Source organism: Hemitrygon akajei, chromosome 5 (genome assembly GCF_048418815.1).
Source record: "Hemitrygon akajei chromosome 5, sHemAka1.3, whole genome shotgun sequence".
Lineage (NCBI taxonomy): Eukaryota > Metazoa > Chordata > Chondrichthyes > Myliobatiformes > Dasyatidae > Hemitrygon > Hemitrygon akajei.
In genome coordinates, this window is record NC_133128.1 from 182,457,626 (window position 1) to 182,480,426 (window position 22,801).

The 22,801-nt window shown below is 38.5% G+C and overlaps 1 protein-coding gene across 1 annotated transcript in view; it reads left to right on the forward strand.

Moving 5' to 3' along the window:
• psmd14 (proteasome 26S subunit, non-ATPase 14) overlaps window positions 1–22,801 on the forward strand; it is a 102,937-nt gene that overhangs the window by 37,577 nt on the left and 42,559 nt on the right. Inside the window, exons 3-6 of the mRNA XM_073047405.1 lie at window positions 1,475–1,546; window positions 2,128–2,247; window positions 2,384–2,454; window positions 3,104–3,254. Coding sequence (XP_072903506.1) covers window positions 1,475–1,546; window positions 2,128–2,247; window positions 2,384–2,454; window positions 3,104–3,254 — 414 coding nt within the window. The remainder of the gene's footprint in view (window positions 1–1,474; window positions 1,547–2,127; window positions 2,248–2,383; window positions 2,455–3,103; window positions 3,255–22,801) is intronic.

The following is a 22,801-nucleotide window of genomic DNA, read 5'->3' on the forward strand; positions in this document are numbered from 1 at the left end:
TGTTCTCCAATTTTTTGTGTGAAATCCCTTTTATTTTATAACTAATCTGCATGAAAAGAATTTGGTTATCAATACAGGTATTGGTTGCTAATTTAATGCCTGGTGGTGGGGTAGGGGGCTATTTAATAATTTGGTTTATTTCCTGATTACATATTTGATTATTTTGGTATGATTTACAATCAGAGTGATCAGGCGTTTTTTGTATTACATGGGTTGACATCTTCCATCTTGCATTATTAAAATGTGTTTCACTGTGTGGTTATACCTTATTATACAGGTAGATGTTTGACATTTGCATTGTGTAATTTACTGTTTGAAAATGAACAGTTCGTCAAAAAGGAACTTTTTGTGTCTGAGGTCCAATCAAATAAGGTTCAGCTTTGTGAGTACAGTTTAATTGTGCAGTTAAGGTGCTGAGTACTGCTGCTTTAATGAAACAGTTATCAGAGCGTTTTGCATTGTATTTATTCTAGTATGAAAATCATCCTTACAATTTAATGAAGCTTCTGTTTGTAAAGTAACAGTGAAAGTACATGGATTTGTATCTAAATGTTTGTGATAAATGAGCATTAAATATTTGAAGAGCTTTATTGTTGGAATGGCTGGTAAGACATCTTGTGGTATATTTTGTTCACAGCTGTTATACCTAGGGGATGTTGGTGCATTTTCACAAGCTGTAGCTCAGGCTGTTCCTGTAAGTGCTCCCACATCCCTCATTTGGATGTCTTTTAGTTGTAACTGCAGAGGAAAGAAATTGCTGTTCGTTACAGTAAAGCTTATTCATAAACAAGAAAAAAAATCTGCAGATGCTGGAAATCCAAAGCAAAACACACAAAATGCTGCAGGAACTCAGCAGGTCAGGTAGCACCTATGGAGAAGAGTAAACAGTCGACGTTTCAGGCTGAAACCTTTCATCAGGACAGATTATTCATGTTAGATCAGTGGTATTTGCATTTATAACTTTGTTTTAACCATACAGGAATTGCTAAATCAGTTTTTGACATTTGTGACAAGGTAACATTAATGTGACATTCTTTCTGAGCACTCAACCAGGTGCTTGTTGAGGAAATCAAATTCCTCCTTCTACCTTATTTATGCACAATTAGTTGTAGCTGTATTTTTAAAAAAAAACTTAGCTAATGTCTACTATTATTGGTTAATCCTTTTGAAAGAGTGAATGAATTGTTACATATTTTCTAAAAAAAATTTATCTTTTAAGTGATTTGCTTCATTGGGAACTTCCATATGAGTGAGGATTTTAAGCATAAGGTGTGAAACTTCAGAATACTGATATATTGTAAATGTTACGATCAAGTTGTGATCTAATGTAAAATTGAGTTTAACATTTGATTGTCACCTTTTTGTTATTTGCTGCAGATGATCTCCATGATTATATTACGTGAAGGATAAAGAAGTAAGTGAATAAGTTTAGCTACTACGTGGTTAGAAAACTTGTTTCATTTGTGTATCTTAGGGCCCACCGACTGATGCCCCAGCTGTTGATACAGCAGAACAGGTTTATATATCTTCACTTGCTCTACTAAAGGTAAGTTTAAATTTCATAGACCTTTGATCATATTAATTAGAATGTAATAAGTTCATTTTTTTCCTAGGTCATTACTGTATATTAGTTTTAAATGTAATATTTTATCTGCTTAGCTTTCTGTTATTTTATTTATATATTGAGATTCAACACAGAATAGGCCCTTCCAGCCCCTTTGAGCCTCACTGCTCAACAGTCCTCCAATTTTTAATATGATAATTTACAATGAATAATTAACCTATCAGCTTATACATGTTTGGAATGTGGGAGGAAACCAGAGCACCCAGAGCAAACCCACGTGGTCACGGGGAGAACATATAGACTCCTTACAGGCAGTGGCGGGAATTGAACCCTGGTGGCCTGTACTGTAAAGCGTCGTGCTAACCACTATGGTACCGTGCCACTCCAAAAGAGTACTTGGTATTCTTTAATAAAACTTAATCAGATATGCAAAGGTACTGTGGACAGAACTTAAGTTGTAGACTTAGTGTTATATGGTGGTGCTTATCGCATTGAAAATTGTTCTCTTACTGAGTTGGAAATTTTGAGATATAATTTTTTTTGGATGTCTTTGGGGTGTGCAGATGTTGAAACATGGGCGAGCTGGCGTTCCAATGGAAGTCATGGGCCTCATGCTTGGTGAATTTGTTGATGACTACACTGTCCGTGTTATTGATGTTTTTGCAATGCCTCAGTCAGGCACGGTGAGCAACATTTTTTTTACCTCCTTTACCCAAAACATAATCGATTAAGATAAAGTTTCTGTTCAGGATTTTGTCAAAGTTGAATGTAAACATTTTTTTACCGTTCAGTAAAGGGTTTTGCCTTTTTTTCCCTTAGGGTGTTAGTGTTGAAGCAGTTGACCCTGTATTTCAAGCCAAAATGCTGGACATGCTGAAACAGACTGGCAGGTAGGATACATGATAAAATGTTCATCACAAATCTACAGTCAGAATACCCTTTTCTTTATTAAATTTTAATTTATGCAATTTAATTAATTTTATTTGTAGTCAATGTATAAATATTTTTGTTTACATTTCTGAAGTTGATATTTTGTTTTGTATCTTTTGTACTTTCATTTTATACCTATCAACAGTTGTCGAATGCTTGTTCAAATACCTTCACTGTGAAAAAGCTTAAAAATTAATGTTAACAAAAGGCTCAGCAGCACTGCAGAATAGTGTAAATTGCTTCTTGACTGAGTTCCTGGTCCCACTGCTGCTTTAATTGATATTTGAAGGGTGGATATTTACTCTCAAGTGCTGAAAGGGTAAAAACTGGCTCGGGGAAGGTGTGGTAACAGGGTGAAAAATTGAAAGCATGATCTACCACTGCTAATGCACATCTTTTTAATGATAGCACTTGTATGACACACTTTCTTCACTTCCACACCATCATAAATGTATGTTGAATGAGTTCCATTTTTCATACTTTATCATATTATAATGCTTGAGTTGTCCTTTTTGTTGAGCTTAATTTATTTTTTGCCTCCTTTGCTCATAGCAGTATTTGGCCTTTTATTTTCTAAATAAAAACACTTAACCATTTGCTCTGTTTTAGGCCTGAAATGGTTGTTGGCTGGTACCATAGTCACCCTGGCTTTGGATGCTGGCTTTCAGGAGTTGACATCAACACTCAGCAGAGCTTTGAAGCCCTGTCGGAACGAGCTGTTGCTGTTGTAGTGGATCCTATTCAGAGCGTAAAGGGGAAGGTATGATTAGATTCTTAGTAAATATACTGTTTATGTGACGTTAATTCTTCTATTTGTTAAATGCACAATAAATATTTCTTTAAAAGTACTGGAAATACTTTATTTTTTTATGGCGCACCTTTTCATTATATTGTTAAAGAATGATGCATTAAAGTATAATACATTGAAGTGTAATTACATGTGAGCTGGGTCATATATGAAACAATCATTTCCCTTGAAATTTCACATATTTAAGTATGCATTAAATATGTATTAATTTTTCTTTATTTTAGAGTTTTTTAATGATTTGAGTTATTGAACTGTAGTCTTAATTTGCATTTCTTACTTTCTGTCCAAAGCTGTATTTGACCTTTTGTTTTGAAAAGAGCACCACTATGAAAAAATTAGAACAAACCTACGTTGATTCTTTCGAGGCATGTAGTAAAGCTTGAGCACTTGATAAACATACCTCTTTGCCTTATTTTTAGGAACTGGTTATAATGATAGAATGACACATAATTTGTTTCCTTTGGTAATTATGAAGCTCACTTCTAGGTAGACCGATCACATTAGGGTTTTTTTATGTGTAGCAAAGCTTGTTTACTAGTGAGGTGAATATTTCATAGTTACTGTAAATTTTTGTTCATCTAACTGCTGATGTAAGGTTGAATTGGAATGGGTGGCTTTGGAACCCGATAGAAATCAAATATAAATTTATCAAATTGATTATACCTAAGAATAGACAGTATACCTTTAGCATTACTACAATGGCTGCACATTATGATGCCCAGTTTACTGAACTCATTCTTAAAGATATTGTCAAAGTTGAAGACTTACTCCAGAGATTTGAGGGCCTATCACATTTATGCTTGAGTTCGTTGATTGTTAAGCTAATGTACTGACTAGTAAATAATAAAGAACATCGATGGCAAGATATTAACTTGCTGAATATATTATGAATCTCCAGTTTAGAATACCTTGTATAAAAATGAATTCAAAATTTTAAACATGAAATGACCATTTCCAATAATATCTGTCACTTTAATATACTTGGAAGTCAGATAATTGGAAATGTCTAGCATACGCCGTTTGGGGTACAATTCACCTTTGTTGTAGTGTGTTGTTCTGTTGTTTCTGTTGTTGTTCTGTTCCTTTCTTTTTTATTCTCTTCTGGCCCCATATGCCATTTTCCTATTTCCTGTCTCATGACAGCAGGGAGCAGGTCTATTATCACCTTCTCAGAGCTGTCTGCAAATGTGAGAGGCAATTCGATTTTGCTCTACCACAGGGAGGGTATGTTATAAAGAGAGCAGAATGTAAAGAAATTGACTAGGCGGATTACTGGCTTAAACTACTGCTGAGTTGTCTTGTTGCAGCATGTATGGCCATTCTGATGTGAAAGTTAATGAAGTCATTATTAATGATTTGTTGTTTTTGTTACTGGAAATTTATTTATTGCATTTAAACTAGTTTTATAGTACAGTAGTCACTATTCATTTTTACTAAATTTCTGTAAGGCAATGTATGAAAGCTATGCAAAGTGTTTTAAATGTACTTCTAAAACTAGCTGAGTTTTCCTTCCAGAGTAGAAGTGTTTGATGCTCCATTGTGCAAAGGGACATTAGTATCTTTGAGGCATTATATAATAAATCAAATGCATAAAATTTATCTTGATTAGCATCAATAGAATGTATATTGTTCATCACTGGGAGCCATTTTTTTCTCTTTTACACTTTGGTTTCATTTGCTAGCTTTTGACAAGGCTTGCGCATGTGCTGCACCATCCCCTCCTCTGCCAGAGAAAATGGAAATTGTATGCTACTAATAATTGGATAGGAGTATTCAAAATCTGAATTTATATCGTCTTATGTTGTAAACAGCTGTGTAAATTGTAATTATTCTTCAGATTGATTAATTGGAAATTGTGCACATTGTCTTTTTGTGTGACTTTGTTATAGGACAGTGTTAATATCTATTTTTTGGATTAGACATTTGCTTTTTGGGGTGAGGTATATGGTATTAAAAGTTCCAGATATTTCTGTTCATGGAGAAGCAAAAGAGCGAAGGTCACATTAGCTTAGCCTGTAGCCTAAAGAAGAAATTGCTAGTTGAACTGATTATTTTGATAATATTTTGATCATGATGTGCTGCTAAAGAATTCATGGGATATGTAGCAGTTGCGTAGCTTGTTCAAATTTGATATGTGAACTAATTAGTAGCGCTTGTACCAACAGATCAGCCTTATTGCAATTTATGTACAATATGCCTTGGTCACACTGTGCCATGTACCCCATAAAGAAGTAGATCTAAATATTTTGCCAGTCTTCACAGTGGAAGTGTTGCTTCATTTTGTAAAAAAAAGTTGATTATTCATTGATCATTGTAATTTTTTTTGAAAACTTGAATTTTTTTGTCTTTTATAAATGCTACTTAGTTCAGTCAATCTATGTATCACCAACTTTGCTGCGGTTTCAAATATCTTTAGTCTAGCATTTGTATTGGATAAATATAGGTTCCTCTTGAACAGCACAAAATGGTCCTAGACACCAGCTGAGGAAGTGTTTTGCATGTACTTGATATTGATTTTAATCCAAAATTTTATTTTTGTATTCAAATTTATTTTTGAAATACTGGTTTTGGAATATTTGTCAGCTTAATGAAGGAATATTTTATGAAAGAGAATATATGGAATAAAATGCAGATTCCCAATTAGTGATTCCTTTTTGTTAAAATAATTTACAATAGTTAAGTAATTTATTGCCATTTGACACCATTACACACCAGGTTCACACTCTGGTCTGAACTCAGCAGTTCAAACCTTTAGATGCTGCAGTTGGTAAAGTCAAAGCTGAGCATAATGTCATATGCACAAATATATGGACACACAGGTGCAATGGGAACCTTCCTTGTACCAGCATCACAAGTACGTAGCATGATATATTGAATTGATTTTAGGCAGCATTCACAAAACATACAGTAATTTGTATATAAATTTTACAAAGAAACACAATTAGAGCAAAAAACTCCATTTTAGTGCAAGGTGTTCAGTGTGGTCATAGAGTTGCTAAACTGTAGTGATAAAGATTTTGTTGGTTGGTTCAAGACCCAAGCGAATAAAAGGAAGTAGCTGCAACCGTTTCTCAACCTGGTGGTGTCGGACTTCAGGCTTTTGTACCCTCTTGGGGCAGCACCTCTTGTAGATACCACCAATGGTGGGGAGGGACAATTTTGTGAATGGGCAGAATCAATCTCCTGCTTCTTGTATCCCTGCACATTCGAACTGCCATTAACTTCTACAGATGTTAGATGACAAGCCGAACCTCTCCTAAGAAAGTAAAGATGTTGGTGCACACCTTGGCTAAGAAGGGCTTAAAAAAAAACAATGGGAATTATGGCTTCCTACTTCTTTCCAGTTATTTATTGATGGAAAGTATGTGTGTAACCATCAAGTGAGAACATCAGAAGTGGCTGATACGTCCTTCATAGTTGAATACTCTGCAAGTATATACTTCAAGAATTGTCGCTTGGATGTCACAGTTGATGGCAACTTTGAAACCTTAGAAATTGTACATTGCCTACATTTCTGTTTGTAGTATAACGGGATCATAGTAATTTATTTTTAAAGTAAATCTGTCAGCACGTTATTTGATATAATTGATCATAGCAAACATTGGAGCTGTCTCCAATTACCATATTCTTCGTACAGACTTAGCGTTTGTGAACATATGCGTAGCCAATCACATCGCTTTATTTTAATTCGAAGCATTCTCTAATATCTTTTTTCTTTTAACAGTTAATTCTAGTTTAATCTCCTTTGTTTTCAACCATTGAAGGTATTTAGAGTTTATCTCCGTGTCTGTGTAGTATTGATTGACACTTTTGGTCTTGTTTCCTAACTCTTCATTTAGATTTCTTACATTTTATTTAAATTCCTTACATTTTTCTTCACAGCTGACTATTTTCTTTAATTTGGAATTGGTAGCAATTTTGGTCCAATTTCTTTCATTCTATCCATCCAGTGATTATAGAGCAGAGTAGACACTTCTGGCTCTGCAAACAACACATTCCCAACAACCCCACAACCCTGATTAACCCCAACCTAATCATGGGACAGTTTACAATGACCAGTTAACCTACCTGGTACACCTTTTGATTGTGGGGGAAAAACCCATGCATTCCACAGGGAGCATGCAGGACTCCAGAACACCCCAAGCTAGCATTACGATATCCACTACTCTATTGTATTTTATATTCCCTGGGTGGCAAGGCAGCGAGGTGGTTAGCACAAGGCTGTACAGTACCAGTGATTTGGGTTCAGTTCCCACTGCTGCCTGTAAGAAGTTTGTGCGTTTTCCCCATGACCATGTGGGTTTCCCCCAGGTGCTCTGCTTTCCTCCCATGGTCCAAAGACGTATCGGTTGATAGGTTAATTAGTTATTGTAAATTGTACTGTGATTAGGCTGGGGTTAAATTGGGGGATTGCTAGGTGTCGTGGCTCAAAGGGCCTGAAAGGCCTACTCCTCACTGTATGTCAATTAAAAAATCACACTACACCACTACCAACATTTCGAGTCTGAAAATACATTTTCACTCTACAGTTTTTGTCCCTAATTGCCTCTTTGTACACGTGGCTGCTTTCCCTTGTGTCAAATGGCTTAATCTTTTTATATGTCTTTAGTGGCACTTTAACAGATGATTTCAGAAAATTCACTTGTGAAACAACCAGTCAGAATCAGAATCAGACTTTAATCGCCAAGTACCTATGCACATACAAGGAATTTACTTCCGGCAGATGTTGTCTCTCTGCTCATAACAATAATAATGATAAATATAAATGAAAATATAGATTATACATACAGGTAGTGCAATCCAAGTAATAGTTAGCCGACAGTTAACCGGCAGTTAACTGTTCAGCAAAGTGACCGCAGTAGGGAAAAAACTTCTCCAGTGCCTATTAGTCTTAATCTGGAGGGATCTGAAGCGCCTACCAGACGGAAGCAGATAACAGTCCATGCGCAGGATGGGAGGAGTCCTTTATGATGTTCCCCGCCCTCTTCTTCAACCTGGAAGAGTACAGGTCCACAATAGAGGGCAGGGAGGCTCCAATGATGTGCTCGGCAGGCCTCACTGTGCGCTGTAGTCTGGTTCTATCCTGCTTGGTGGCGGCTCCAAACCACACAATGATGGAGGTGCACAGGACAGACTCAATGACTGCAGTGTAGAACTGCAGCAGCAATTCCTGAGGCAGACCGTATTTCCTCAAGAGCCGCAGGAAATACATCCGTGTTATCGATTTCTCCTTCAGTTTAAAAAAAAAATTCCTCCCCTTCTTCTTTTCTAGACCCCGCTCTAGCCTCTTATGTCTTCTGCCTATCACCTCCCCCGGTACCCCTACTCTTTCCCTTTCTCCTGTGGTCTACTCTCCGCTCTTATCAGATTCCTTCCTCCCCAGGCTTAACCTTTCCCATCCACCTGGCTTCACCTATCACCAACTAGCGATCCTCCTCCCCCTCCCCCACTTTTTTATTTTGGTGTCTTCCCCCTCCCTTTCCAGCCTGCAGAAGGGTCTTAGCCCAAAGCCTCAATTGTTTTTTTCTTTTCCATAGATGCTGCCTGGTCTGCTGAGTTCATCCAGCAGTTTGTGTGTCTTGCTTGGATTTCCAGCATCTGTAGGAGTTTTTGTTTTTGCACTTCAAGAATGACCCACCATTTTCAAGTGATGTTGTCTTTCCTTCATTTTTTTTTTACTGATGTTCACTGGTTTTATTCATTTATATTTGGCACACCAAGTTAATTGCTGTTAACACCAGTGATAAACAAAATTCACTTAATTGAATGCATTAATACTCAGAGAAAATTACCTGTGACCACCACCCAGACCATCAGATACAACAAACACCCCTGAGTTCCCCAGCCACAGTATCTACCCATCTATATGATCTTGACAGCCCATTGCAACTTTGAAGAATAAAAAATGAGGGCAATATTAACCTGATCTGGGAGAGAGAGAATGTGGACTGAAGAGAAAATGAGAATTAGAGGTGGAATGGGGGGTGGGTAGGAGAAGACACAAAGCCAGGCATCACTGCAATTGGTGCAGGCAACAGCCACAGTTCATTCCAAAGCCAAGTAAACATTGTGTGACCACAGACGCGAACTCGGACATCACTGCAGCTGGTGGTGCAGTCCAGGTAGGGCTGAGCAAAAGTTGTGAGCAGAGAACAGAATCGTTCGTCCCTTGCTTCCAGTCCCAACACTTTTCAATTTAGCCCAACACTTAAGTTGTTCAAACATCGGGTTGTTCCTCACTCTCAGACCGCTCTGGGGCTTGGCCGCCACCGCCATGATTTGGCCCATATTGAAACTTTCCAGTTCAGCCCGGCATTTAAATTGATCAGACATTGGGACTTCCCTTGCTCTCAGGGATGCCACAACTCTGCCTTGACTCCGCTTCAACCCCAACTACTCTTGCCATGACCGTGCCTCGCCTGTGCCTTTGCTCACCTCTCCATAGTCAGTATTGTTAGTATTGATCGTTATTAATAATGTATAAAGTAGTTTCCTTTCTTTTGTTGTTTGTCACCCGTAAGTACCGTAGATTCCGGATTTTAAGCCGCTACTTTTTTCCCACATTTTGAACAGCTTTGAACTTTGCGGCCAATAATCCGAAGCGGCTAATGCAAGGTTTTTTTCATGCCGCCTCGTAAACATTTTGCCTCGTAACAGTAGACCAATAAAATTGATGAGTAGTTCACAGAGGTCCAATGAAATTGTACGATAAATCAAGCGCACTTTCACAATTAAATTATTGTAAATCAGTCATTTGTACTCACCCTCATCAACATGGAAAACACTCGAAGCATTGTGCTACCTTATGGCATACTTAGTTTAAACTATATTTGTTTTCTGTACTACATCGCGGGATGCTATGACGTCACACCCGGTTTCGCGGCGTCTTGTGGGAAAATGCCGTTTGCGATGAAACGGAAAGGAGGGGGGAGCGGATTACGCGAGCGGCTTTGGATCCGAGCGAAATCTGCTTTTAAATGCCGTTTGCGATGAAACGGAAAGGAGGGGGGAGCGGATTACGCGAGCGGCTTTGGATCCGAGCGAAATCTGCTTTTAAATGCCGTTTGCGATGAAACGGAAAGGAGGGGGGGAGCGGATTACGCGAGCGGCTTTGGATCTGAGCGAACTCTGCTTTTAAGTTAAAGGTATCAATAACTTTTCCTGGTAGGCTGCAGTATATATATTTTTTACCAGTCGTTAGGAGATATTGGAATGTTGTTCAGTAAAGAAGTATATTTAAAAGTAGCCGCGTACGGGCACGGTTCGAAAAAAAGCATTTGCAATATGTATTTGTTTTTGTTACCATATGGATTTAATTAAAAGTTAAAAAAATCCTCACGTGTAATATCTTTCTGTGTAAATATCTCATATTACAACGTGGGACACCTGCGGCCGAAAATCCGGTGCGGCCTTTACATTTAAAAAAATGATTTTATTTCTAAAATTAGTGCCAGCGGCTTAAAATCAGGTGCGCTCTGTAGTCCGGAATCTACGGTAGTCACTTTGTTCATAAAAATTAGGTAAATACAATTAACCTACAGAGTTCTGAAAACTGAGCACTTTTACTTCATGCATGAAACCCATTTAATAATGGCTCTTTAAATAGAAGAAATTATTTATTTAAAAACTATCTGAAGTTATTGGTATCTTGAAAAATATTTATTTTTAGTTTTTTTGAATAGAATGTCAGTATATTAATAACTCAGTGGTTTGTTTACATCACCCATTGCATGGGGAACTACTTTTCAAATACTTTCTATCCATACATTTACTTCTCATTGCCCCCAGCATTTCCAAGATATCACTACCTTTGTGATTCCCTGACCCACTCTTACATTCCCACCAGCCACAAGTTAGGGTAGGGGATGCAATGCCCATCTCTTCCATGGAACTGGACGTTCCTTCCAGGTGAAGCAGCCGTTCACTCTAGTTCACTGTACTGCATTTTGTGTTCACAAATGTAGCTTCCTTTACAGTGATTGTTTTGTGTGGCACCTGTGCTCATTCTGCAGGAGTGGCCCTGAGCTTACAGTTGCCTGCCACTTTAATTCACCAAGCAACTTCCACTCTGACTTTTTGTCTGTGGCCTTCTACACGGTGACAATAAGACCCACTGAAAGCTTGAGGAAATTTAAGATGGTGGCGAATCCAGATGCAGCAACCACTTCGGCTGCAACTGTAATTATTCGTCCTTTATATCTGTCTTATGATCTCAAGACGCCACTGAATATTAAGGACACTGTCTACCTCAATGGTGAGTTGTTGGATATGAGATGAACACCGCAACATGGGCTTATTGCGCATGGTGTTGTCTCCTGCTACTGCAACTCAGGCGAGACGCCATCAGAAGCTGTGCACAAAGAATCAAAAGAGAGGAAGTCGCGTAGGTATTCGTGTGAGACTGCTTTCAAATGTTTGATTGCTAGAGAATAAACTAGATTACCTGAGACTGAATCATCGTGAGATGAAGGACAGCTGTGTTCTCTTTCTGACGGAAATGTGGCTCCACGATACTGCCTCTGAAGCATTTGTCCAGCTAAAGGGTTTCTTTTCTTTTCTGATGGACAGAATTCCTGCAATCTCTGACAAGACCAGCAGGGAAAGTGTATGTATCTATGTTAATAAGATTTGGTATGTGAACACTTCGATAGTGATGACCCACCATTTGCCTATGGTAGAGTCCTTAATGTTGAAGTACAGGCCCTTTTATTTACCAAGGGAATTCATTGCTATTGTGATTATGGCTGCTTACTTTTCTGCCTCTGCTGATGCCGGGGAAGCACAGTGTGAGCTCTGCAGCATCGGTGACTCCTTTAGTGTTACTGGTGACTTTAACCATGCCAACTTAAAATTTAGGCAGGACTGATTTTATCAGTGTATTGACTTTGCAGAGGTGAGAACAAATGGGACCTGGTTTATACCAAAATACAAAACTGCTCCTCTCTTCAGATTCTCTGATCACTTATCTGTTAGACTAATTCCTGCATATGGACTCCTGATAAAACAACAGACCAATTCATAGATAGATAGATAGATAGATACTTTATTCATCCCCATGGGGAAATTCAACATTTTTTCCAATGTCCCATACACTTGTTGTAGCAAAACTAATTACATACAATACTTAACTCAGTAAAAATATGATATGCATCTAAATCACTCTCTCAAAAAGCATTAATAATAGCTTTTAAAAAGTTCTTAAGTAGTTTACTTAAATACATTAATACAATCAACCCCGGCACTTTAACATATCTTACTCCTGGCGGTTGAATTGTAAAGCCTAATGGCATTGGGGAGTATTGACCTCTTCATCCTGTCTGAGGAGCATTGCATCGATAGCAACTTGTCGCTGAAACTGCTTCTCTGTCTCTGGATGGTGCTATGTAGAGGATGTTCAGGGTTTTCCATAATTGACCGTAGCCTACTCAGCGCCCTTTGCTCAGCTACCGATGTTATACTCTCCAGTACTTTGCCCACGACAGAGCCCGCCTTCCTTACCAGCTTATTAAGACGTGAGGCGTCCCTCTTCTTAATGCTGCCTCCCCAACACGCCACCACAAAGAAGAGGGCGCTCTCCACAACTGACCTATAGAACATCTTCAGCATCTCACTACAGACATTGAATGACACCAACCTTCTAAGGAAGTACAGTCGACTCTGTGCCTTCCTGCACAAGGCATCTGTGTTGGCAGTCCAGTCTAGCTTCTCGTCTAACTGTACTCCCAGATACTTGTAGGTCTTAACCTGCTCCACACATTCTCCATTAATGATCACTGGCTCCATATGAGGCCTAGATCTCCTAAAGTCCACAACCATCTCCTTGGTCTTGGTGATATTGAGACGCAGGTAGTTTGAGTTGCACCATATCACAAAGTCCTGTATCAGTTTCCTATACTCCTCCTCCTGTCCATTCCTGACACACCCCACTATGGCTGTGTCGTCAGCGAACTTCTGCACATGGCAGGACTCCGAGTTATATTGGAAGTCTGATGTGTACAGGGTGAACAGGACCCGGAGAGAGCACGGTCCCCTGCGGCGCTCCTGTGCTGCTGACCACCGTGTCAGACCTACAGTCTCCCAACCGCACATACTGAGGTCTATCTGTCAAGTAGTCCACTGTCCAATCCACCATAGGGAGATAAAGACCTGGCCAAAAGGGGAAACCTCAGCATTGCAGGACTGTTTTGAAAACACGAACTACAACATGTTCAGGGATGAGGCTGCATATGACCATCACGTCAACATTGATGAATATGTGAGATCTGGAACTGGCTACACAGAGAAGTGCATTGAGGATGTCACTGTTATTAAACATGTCTATCTGAGGGAAAATCAGAGGCCATGGTTGACAGCAGAGATCTGAGCAGAGCAGAGAGATCAGGATGCTGCCTTCAGATCGGGGATAAAACAGCTCTCAGGTCAGCAAGAGCTGTGCTTTTCCACACTATCAGGAAGGCACATCAAATATACAGCCATTTCTGTGTCACTGGAGACATGAGGCGCATGTGGCAGAGCATTCAGACCGTGCAGGTCTACCCAGCTCGTCAACAACTGTCGCTCATCACTCAAATTGGTCTACTGATGATGCCATAGTCTCTGCCCTCCACTCCATCCAGTTTCACCTGGAAAATTGTGCCTTGTGTGCCAGGGCTCTGCTGTTGGCTTCAGCTTGGCATTCAATACAATCATACCTCAATCTGATGAATAAACTGTCTTCATTTGGTCTCAACACTTCTCCCTGTAACCGGATCCTGGACTACTTGACAGAATGGTGAAGGTCAGTCCATGTTGGCAGAAGCATCTTTAGCTAGGTCACGCTGAGCACTGGTGCTCCCCAGGGCTGCGTGCTCAGCCTGCTGTGATTCACAATGCTGATGCATGAATGCATTGCTAGATCTAGTTCAAACCGAATCCTCAAGTTTACTGATGACTGGGTGCAGATAACAGATGATCTTCCCTGATCCATCAACACCATTCTTAGATCAAGAAAGCCCAGCAGCATCTTTACTAACCTGAGGAGACTGAGGCGAGTGAAGCTTCCACCCCCCCCCCCCCCACCCCCCATATCAACCAACTTTTACAGGAGTACCATCTTGCGTGTCTTGACCAGCTGCATCACTCTCTGGTACGGGAATTGCAAGGCATTTGACCACAAGTCCCTACAAAAGATTGCGAGGACTGCTGAGAGGATCATTGGGATCTCTCTCACCCTTTAGAGTTATTTATCAGGAGTGCTGCCTACGCAGGGCACTTAGAATTCTCAGTGATCTCCCCCATCTGTTCAATAATCTCTGATCCTCTACCATCACACAGGAGGTAGCGTAGCATTAGTTCAAGAGCTGTTATGATGAGAAACAACTTCTTCCCCCTTCAACAGCAAGACTGTTGAAAACCCTGCCACCATCTAGGTCTCACACTACGTATGAAGTGCCAGTAGCACTATACTGTTTACTTTTTAGCTTGTATCATATATGCGCCTTGTTATTAGTTTATTTGTGGTAATATTACTTTGCGTCGTGTGTGAGTTACACGTACTTTGTTGTGCACTGCATTCCGGGGGAACGATGTCTCGTTTGGTGGTGTGTGTATGTACAGTTAAATGACATTAAACTTGAACATTTCTATATCTACTTTCTGGGCATCTTACAGCCTTACAAATTCTCTATTGAATTCTCCAATTTTAGGTAGCTCATTCTTACTGTCTAAACAGAACTGACCATTTCTGTCTGTCATCATTTTGCACAGTTTTTCTTACTTTATTTGTACAGTCTCATCTGCTGGTCATTTCCCATTGCTTTACCATTTACAACACAGTATACGCAGGTAAAGAAGTTTAATCTGTTTGTAACTGCCCCTGTTAACCCATTTGGTCTGGCCCAATCACTGATACTGCCTTTTTTCTAATTATTCCTCCCTTACTGTTCACTGAAAGCTAACTTGTGACTCTGTATCTCCCAGGGTCTCACACCTGAAAAGCTAACTGTTTTTAATTGTAGCAATGCTGTCTGACTTCCTATATGTTTCCAGCATTTTTTAAATACCCATTTCAAAAATAATTTAATTGTGTTACTTTAATTTATAATTGTGTGTAATAAATGCAGTTATTGTCATTAATCCCAATTATTCAATGTGGTTATTCAGGAGTAATTTTTTTGGAATGTTGTCTAAACTAACATGCATAAAATATTGATTTAACTTCACTATAAATTTGTTCTATTTATGGAAGCTGTTGCGTATGGGCAAAAACTTGAATATTAGGAAAAGGCGTAACTGTAAAGCCATTATGAAAATCTATTATTCAAGTCCCTTGAGATTGTAGTTTGTGCAATGAAGAACCATTTAACTCAGTTTGCATTGAAATTGGAGCATTTGTAACATGGCATGGTTGTGGCTTGTGGTGATATCATAGCATAACGGTTAGTGCATTGCTTCACAGTGCCAACTGTAAGATGAGAGTTCAATTCCCACTGCTGCCTGTACAGAACGTTCACGTTCTCCCCATGACTGCGGGGTTTATCTCTGGGTGCTCCAGTTTCTCCCACATTCCAAAAAGAGGTTAGGGTTAGTGAGTTGTGGGCATACCATGATTGTGGCGGCCCTTGAGAGTTGCCCATCAGAATCCTTGTAGATTTGATTTGACAAAAACAACACATTTCACTGTATGCTTCGATGTACATGTGACAAATAAAGCTAATTATTTATCTATCTAATTATCATTGTTGTGAAGAAAGACAAACCTGTCCAATTCTTTTCAAAATCAACATCTGTTAATCATAATGCAACATTGCAGTCACTTGGGTATAGCAGTTAGTTCAAATGAAAGTTTGAAGGCTGATCAGACTGCAGCACAGTGTACATCTTTGAGAGTATTTGATGCCAGAGGATAAAGTCAGATGTATCAATATTACAGTGGAGTAAAGGGAATTTCAAAGGCATGAGAGAAGGTGGACAAAGTTGATTGGAAGAGCAGTCCAGCAGGGATGACGGCAAAATGGTAATGCCTGGTATTTCTGGGGCGATTCGGAAGACGCAGGATAGATACGTTCCAAAAATGAAGAAGTATTCTAAAGGGAGGATGAGGCAACGTGGTTGACAACAAAAGTCAAAGACAGCATAAAATGAAACGAAAGGGCACAAAATACAGCAAAAATTATTGGGAAGTTAGAGGATTGGAAAGCTTTTAAAACCAACGGAAGGCAATGAGAAAAAGAGAGAAAAGATGAAAAATGAAGGAAGGCTAACCAATAGAATAAAAGAGGACACCAAACATTTTCACAGATACATGAAGAGAATAGAAAGTGGATGTTGGTTCACTGGAAAATACCACTGGAGAGGTATTAAGGGGCAGAGGAGGAGACAAAAGAATGGCGGATCAACTGAAGTATGTTTCTTCAGTCTTCACTGTGGAAGACACTAACAGTATGCCAGAAGTGGGTACTGGGGAAGGTGCTTGGGAAGCTGAAAGGTTGACCTTTCTACCTTCAGTCACCAGGACCAGATGGACTACACCCTGAAATTCTGAAGAAGTTAGCAGAAGAGATTTTGTAGGCATTAGTAATGGAAGATAGCATAGGGAAGGAAGTGCATGGTCATACACTTTGGTAGATGGAATAAAGGTCTATTTTCGAAATAGGTAGAAAATTCAAAGATCAGAGGTGCAAAGGGACTTGGTAGTCCTTGCACAAGATTCCCTGAAAGTTAATTGCAGATGGAGTCAGTGGTAAGGAAAGCAAATTGCAAGGTCAACATTAATTTTGAGAGGACTAGACTATAAAAGCAAGGATATAATGCTGAAGCTTTGTAAGGCATTAGTCAGCCTGCACTTGAGGTATTGTGAGCCGTTTTGGGCCTCTTATTTACTAGGAAAACCTGCATTGATGGGGTCCAGAGAAGGTTCACCAGAATGATCCCAGGAATGAAAAGGTTAACATTTGAGGAGCATTATAAGGGCCGTATTCACTGGGATTTTGAAGAACGAGTGGGGGATCTCATTGAACATTAAAAGACCTAGATAGAGCAGATGTGGGGACGATGTTTCCTATAGTGGGAGAGTCTAGGATAGAAGGGATGAACCTCAGAATAGAGCGACATCCATTTAGAACAGCAATGAGGAGGAATTTCTTTAGCCAGAGGGTGGTCAATCTATGGAATTCATTGCCAGTGACAGGTGTGGAGGCCAAGTCATGGAGTATATTTAAAACAGAGGTTGATAGGTTCTTGATTAGTCAGGACATCAAAGGTCATGGGGAGAAGGCCCAAGAGTGGAATTGAAAGGGATAATAAATCAGCCATGATGGAATGGTGGAGCAGACTTGATGGACCGAATGGACTAATTCTAGATGTCTTATGGTCTGATGACAAAAGTATTGTACTAATGATGTTTTTAATCATGCTGCTTCTTCCCCTTGTTGAGAAATTTGTGTTTGAGTTCTTTGAAATTATAAGATGTAGTGAGCATAATGATGTGCTCTCACTTGGATTAATGTATATAACTGCAGACCACTTCAACTTTCCCATTGAAACCTCTTGGCTCCAATGCCAAATTTATTCCCACCTCACTATCCACTCCTTTAAAGTTTGTAGTAATGGGGACATGGGGCTAAGAAGTCTCCAAGGAAAATACAAGAAATGCATACAGTCTTTCTCTTAGGAATCTCTTTTCCTCAGCTAAAATCGATGTTTTATAAATTATTTCACTGTTTCAAAGTCTAAGCTCACAATCACAGTCTTTCAATGATATTCATTTGGCATAAGTCAGTTTCATTTCTATGTGCTTTTCATCAGAAATGGCTTGAAAAGTAAGATTTATCTGAATTTTTTATGCTGTGGGCTTACTGAGGACAGGGGATGATGTTTTTCACTTCTGGATGCTTGACAGTGCATTGCAGCATAAAAAAGCCAAATGGCCACAAAACCTAGCTTGCTCTTTCAAGGTCACACATTTCCCTTAATTTTTAAAGTAAGCTGCTGCAAACTGAGTAGTCGATAACTGGTCAGTTGTGGGTGATAAAAGAAATTTTAGATGGGACATTAATCTTTTTGCTAGCTTGACAGATTCGCGTAATGCCTTTTATTATTTTATGCTCTAATTTTTCTCTGTTTCATTGGTTTACCTTGGGTAGAATTGTTAGGAGGTTTTTTCCTTAATTTTATTTAGATTTTAAATTGTACAACTTTAGGAAAAGTATGTTAATGATCTCCACATTTTGTCTACTGTTCGCCCTGTTACTCTGAACACTGAACTTTAGGCAGCTTAATTTTGCAAAATGTGCTTTTTTTTGGCATGGTAGTATAGAGAAACCAAAAAAAAAAGAAATGTATTTGTGACTGACGTGCAACATCTGCTTCCAGAAATGACAGTTTGTAAAGAAAGCCAACCAAGTCTCTACTGCTATAAGCTAATTATATTTGCAAGGTTGTAGTGGGTGCATATATTATGCAAAATATAGGGTTACATAATTATGATTCAGTCTGTTTGGTTATTACATTGCAATTTATTGATCTTTGTTTTTTTTAAAAAAATGCTCTCAAAACAGAAAATGCTGTATGCTAATGTTTATCTTGCCACCAGTAAATTCACAGCAATCACTTTTGAACATCTCTCCAATAAAGATGTGTTAATTACAAATCAGACAAGGTCTTCCATTATATTAAAGCTACTAACAAGAAGACAGCAGGAATCACACATGTAAATAGCATCATCAGCCCCCACTTAGTCCTATATTTTGATCTGTGGATGCTGCTTAGACTAAAGGTGCCATTAAAGTCTAGTTCTATGAAATAGATAGTAGCATAAGAATTAAATTTATTCAACAGGAAAATAGACCTTTAACATGAATTTAGCAAACCTGAGAAATAAAAATCTATTGGTGTGCCCGGCTACATACAGTGATAATCAGCAGCAACAAACAAAATTAGTTCCTTCCTGAGTGAACAGAACTGATAATGAGTCTGTTAAGTGCAGGTTTTTGTAGTTACAACTTTGGAAAACTTAAATAGTAATTAAAATATTCTATTGTTCTTACCATAGTGGGCAGTCACAGTTTGTGTACATTTATGAATTTCATGAAAGATGAGCCAGATCCTTAATTGTGCACTTTGACCTGTGTTTATATGGAATTGTTAGGTGTAGGTTATGTCCAAACTGGGTATGGTAGAAAGAGAAAGTTCTTCTTAGATGTTCTATAGTTTGGGTAATTTCAAATAAAATGCAAGTTCATTGTTTAATTAGTCTTGATTTTTCAATGCCATGGAAAAATTATGGTTATGTTGTTGCAATACTCACTACAGCCTAAATAATTAGCACCCTGCCCTTTCACCAACACTTTCATTCATTCATTATGTCATATATGGTCATATGGTCATATCATATCTTTCCATGACCATGATTGTTCTTGGTGAATTGTTCTACAGAAGTATTGCCTTTTTCTGAGCAGTGTCTTTACAAGACGGGTGATCCCAGCCATTATCAACTCTCTTCAGAGATTTCTGCCTGGCGTCAGTGGTTGCATAAACAGGATTTGTGATGTGCACCAGCTGCTCATACGACCATCTATCACCTGCTCCCGTGGCTTCACACGACCCTGATCAGGGGGCTAAGCTGGTGCTACACCTTGCCCAAGGGTAACCTGCAAGCCAGCAGAGAGAAGGATTGCCTTACATCTCCTCTGGTAGACCCATACCTCTACCCTGCCACCCAACCAACACTATATCTTGGCTATAATCCACAAAATGCATAACAATAACTCACCTCATTCAACAGCAGCTCACTATTTCTCATCTGTGAGAGGAATGGGAACAATAAATTATAGAAGTTCCCCTCCACAATTGCATATTATCCTGAGTTGAAATATATCAGAACTACACGCTGTCACTTCCCACACAACTACTCTGGGCGTATCATTACCAAGAGGTCTGCAAAGTTTCAAGAAAGCAACATATCATCTTTTCAGAAGAGCAATTAGGAATGGACAATAAATACTTGCTTATCCAGTAATGACTGCAGGAATAAAATATCATCCAATCATTTTACAATTTTTAATGCTTCAAATTCACAGATAACACAAGTTACATTTTTTTGCTCTTCAGCTCAGTAGGAAGTTGAATGTTTCAGATAAGTAACTTTAATTTGAGAGCAGAGTTTAGCAGTCCATGTCTTCTTTCTCATCACCACCATTCTATGTGCAAACCTATTAAATCAACTTGCTCTTGTAAAGTTATTGCTCCTTTTTATACTTAGAGCCCACATTAATTTTTATCATCTGTCTCTAAATCTAAATTTCACTAATCACACTTTTGAAGTGTTTTCTAATGTTTTCTGCAGCTTTTATTTTGATTTGCATCATGATTTGCCAAAAGAGCTTGAAATAAATTGGTTATCTGTGATTAAAAGGAGTTCCATAAGGGCCATTTCTGAAGCACTGTAGTGTAATTAACACCTTGCTTACCTTGTGTTCATTAAAGTGCTGGCCATTAATGAGTCTATTATAGTAATGTGCCTGAATTAAGGGTTATGATTGCTTAGGGAAGAACAGAGTTATTTTTCCACCAAAATTAGCAATTACAATACAGCTTTTCTTTGAAATGATAGGCCTGAATAGGAGTTTTTTGGGATAATTTGAATTTGTACTGTTTTCCTCAAAGGAATCAGTTTGCTTTGATTACTAAATATACGTGAATTGCACAAATCCATTTAAATTTATAAAGCTGAATAGCTGCTGCTATGCCACTGAATTGAAACATTTTCAGTTCAGAAATTCCTGATATTGCAGAGTAATCACACTGAAAGTTGTCTGTTTTGCCAGTTGTGAAGTTTCTTTGCAAGCTTCACTTTGAATTGTACAGAGTGAAATTGTTCATTTGAACTACACTTTAAAATTGTTGCTGTTTTATGAACAGTAACATTAACAATTGATCTGGAAAAAAAACCCAAGATCTTTATTCACAAATATGTTTTCAGTTCTGAATGTTATTTCCTTGCTTTTATTTTTTGCACATTTTGTTTTCTCTCTGCACTTTGGGTGGTTGACAGACTTTAATGTGTTCCTTTGGGTTTCTTTGTTTTGTAACTGCCTGTAAGGAGACAAGGTTGTATAATGTATATACACTTTGATAATGTACTTTAAACTTTGCATTCCATACATCAGTAGTGTCATGTATCACTTATTCAGGAGATACAGGAGCAGCCTGTTGTTGCCTTCTGTTACATCTTGTAGCATGTTAGTATGTTCTTCACTGTTTAAACCCCTGACATTTTCATATTTGAACACTTTACAGTGTCCATGTCTTTAATAAATACATATAAAAAGCATTGGTTCCAGCACTCCTTGGGGAAATCATCACTTGCATGTCTCGAAAAGAATTTAATCCATAATCCTTAAATTTGTTATTTGGTCTGTTGTATGAGGCATTAGCAAAAGCCTTGCAAGCATTTACCGTAGATTTCGCACTACAGAGCGCACCTGATTAAAAGCCGCAGGCTCTAATTTTAGAAAGAAAATCAATTTTGTACTTGTACAAGCCGCACCGGATTTTAAGCCACAGGTGTCCCACGTTGTAATATGAGATATTTACACAGAAAGATATTACACGTGAGGATTTTTTAACTTTTAATTAAATCCGTATGGTAACATAAACAAATATATATTGCAAATGCTTTTTTTTGAACCGTGCCTGTAACACGGCTACTTTTAAATATACATACGTATCGGTAACACACAAATCACGTTGCGTATACTTTTTTACTGAACAGTGCACGAACAACATTCCAGTATCTCCTAACGACTGGTAAAAAAATATATACTGCAGCCTACCAGGAAAAGTTATTGATCGCCTTTAACTTAAAAGCAGCGTTTTCGCTCGGGTCTAATGCGCTCCCCCCACCTTTCCGTTTATCGCAAACCGGTATTTCCCACAAGACGCGGCGAAACCGGATGTGACATCATAGTATCCCGGGATGTAGTACAGAAAACAAATATACTTAAAACACTTCTAACTTTAACTAGAAAATACTAACAAATGAATTACTAAGCGAAAATATTATAAACTAAATAACTGCCATAAAGGCAGCACAATGCTTTTCTTCGAGTGTTTTCCATGTTGATGAGGGTGAGTACAAATGACTGATTTACAATAATTTAATTGTGAAAGTGTGCTTGATTTATCGTACAATTTCATTGGACCTCTGTGAACTACTCATCAATTTTATTGGTCTACTGTTACGAGGCAAAATGTTTTTGGCGGCATGAAAAAAGACCATGCATTAGCCGCACCGTAGTAAAGGCCGCAGTGTTCAAAGCTGTTCAAAGCGTGGGAAAAAAGTAGCGGCTTATAATCCGGCATCTACGGTATATAAACAAATCCTTATTTACATCATTCACTTCTCTTATCTCATTGTAAAACTCAGTCAGATGAGATAAACATGATTTGCCTTTCACAATTTCCCTTCTCAAGTGCTCATTCATTTATTTTTTTCTTTGTAATTATTGTTTACAAAAGAT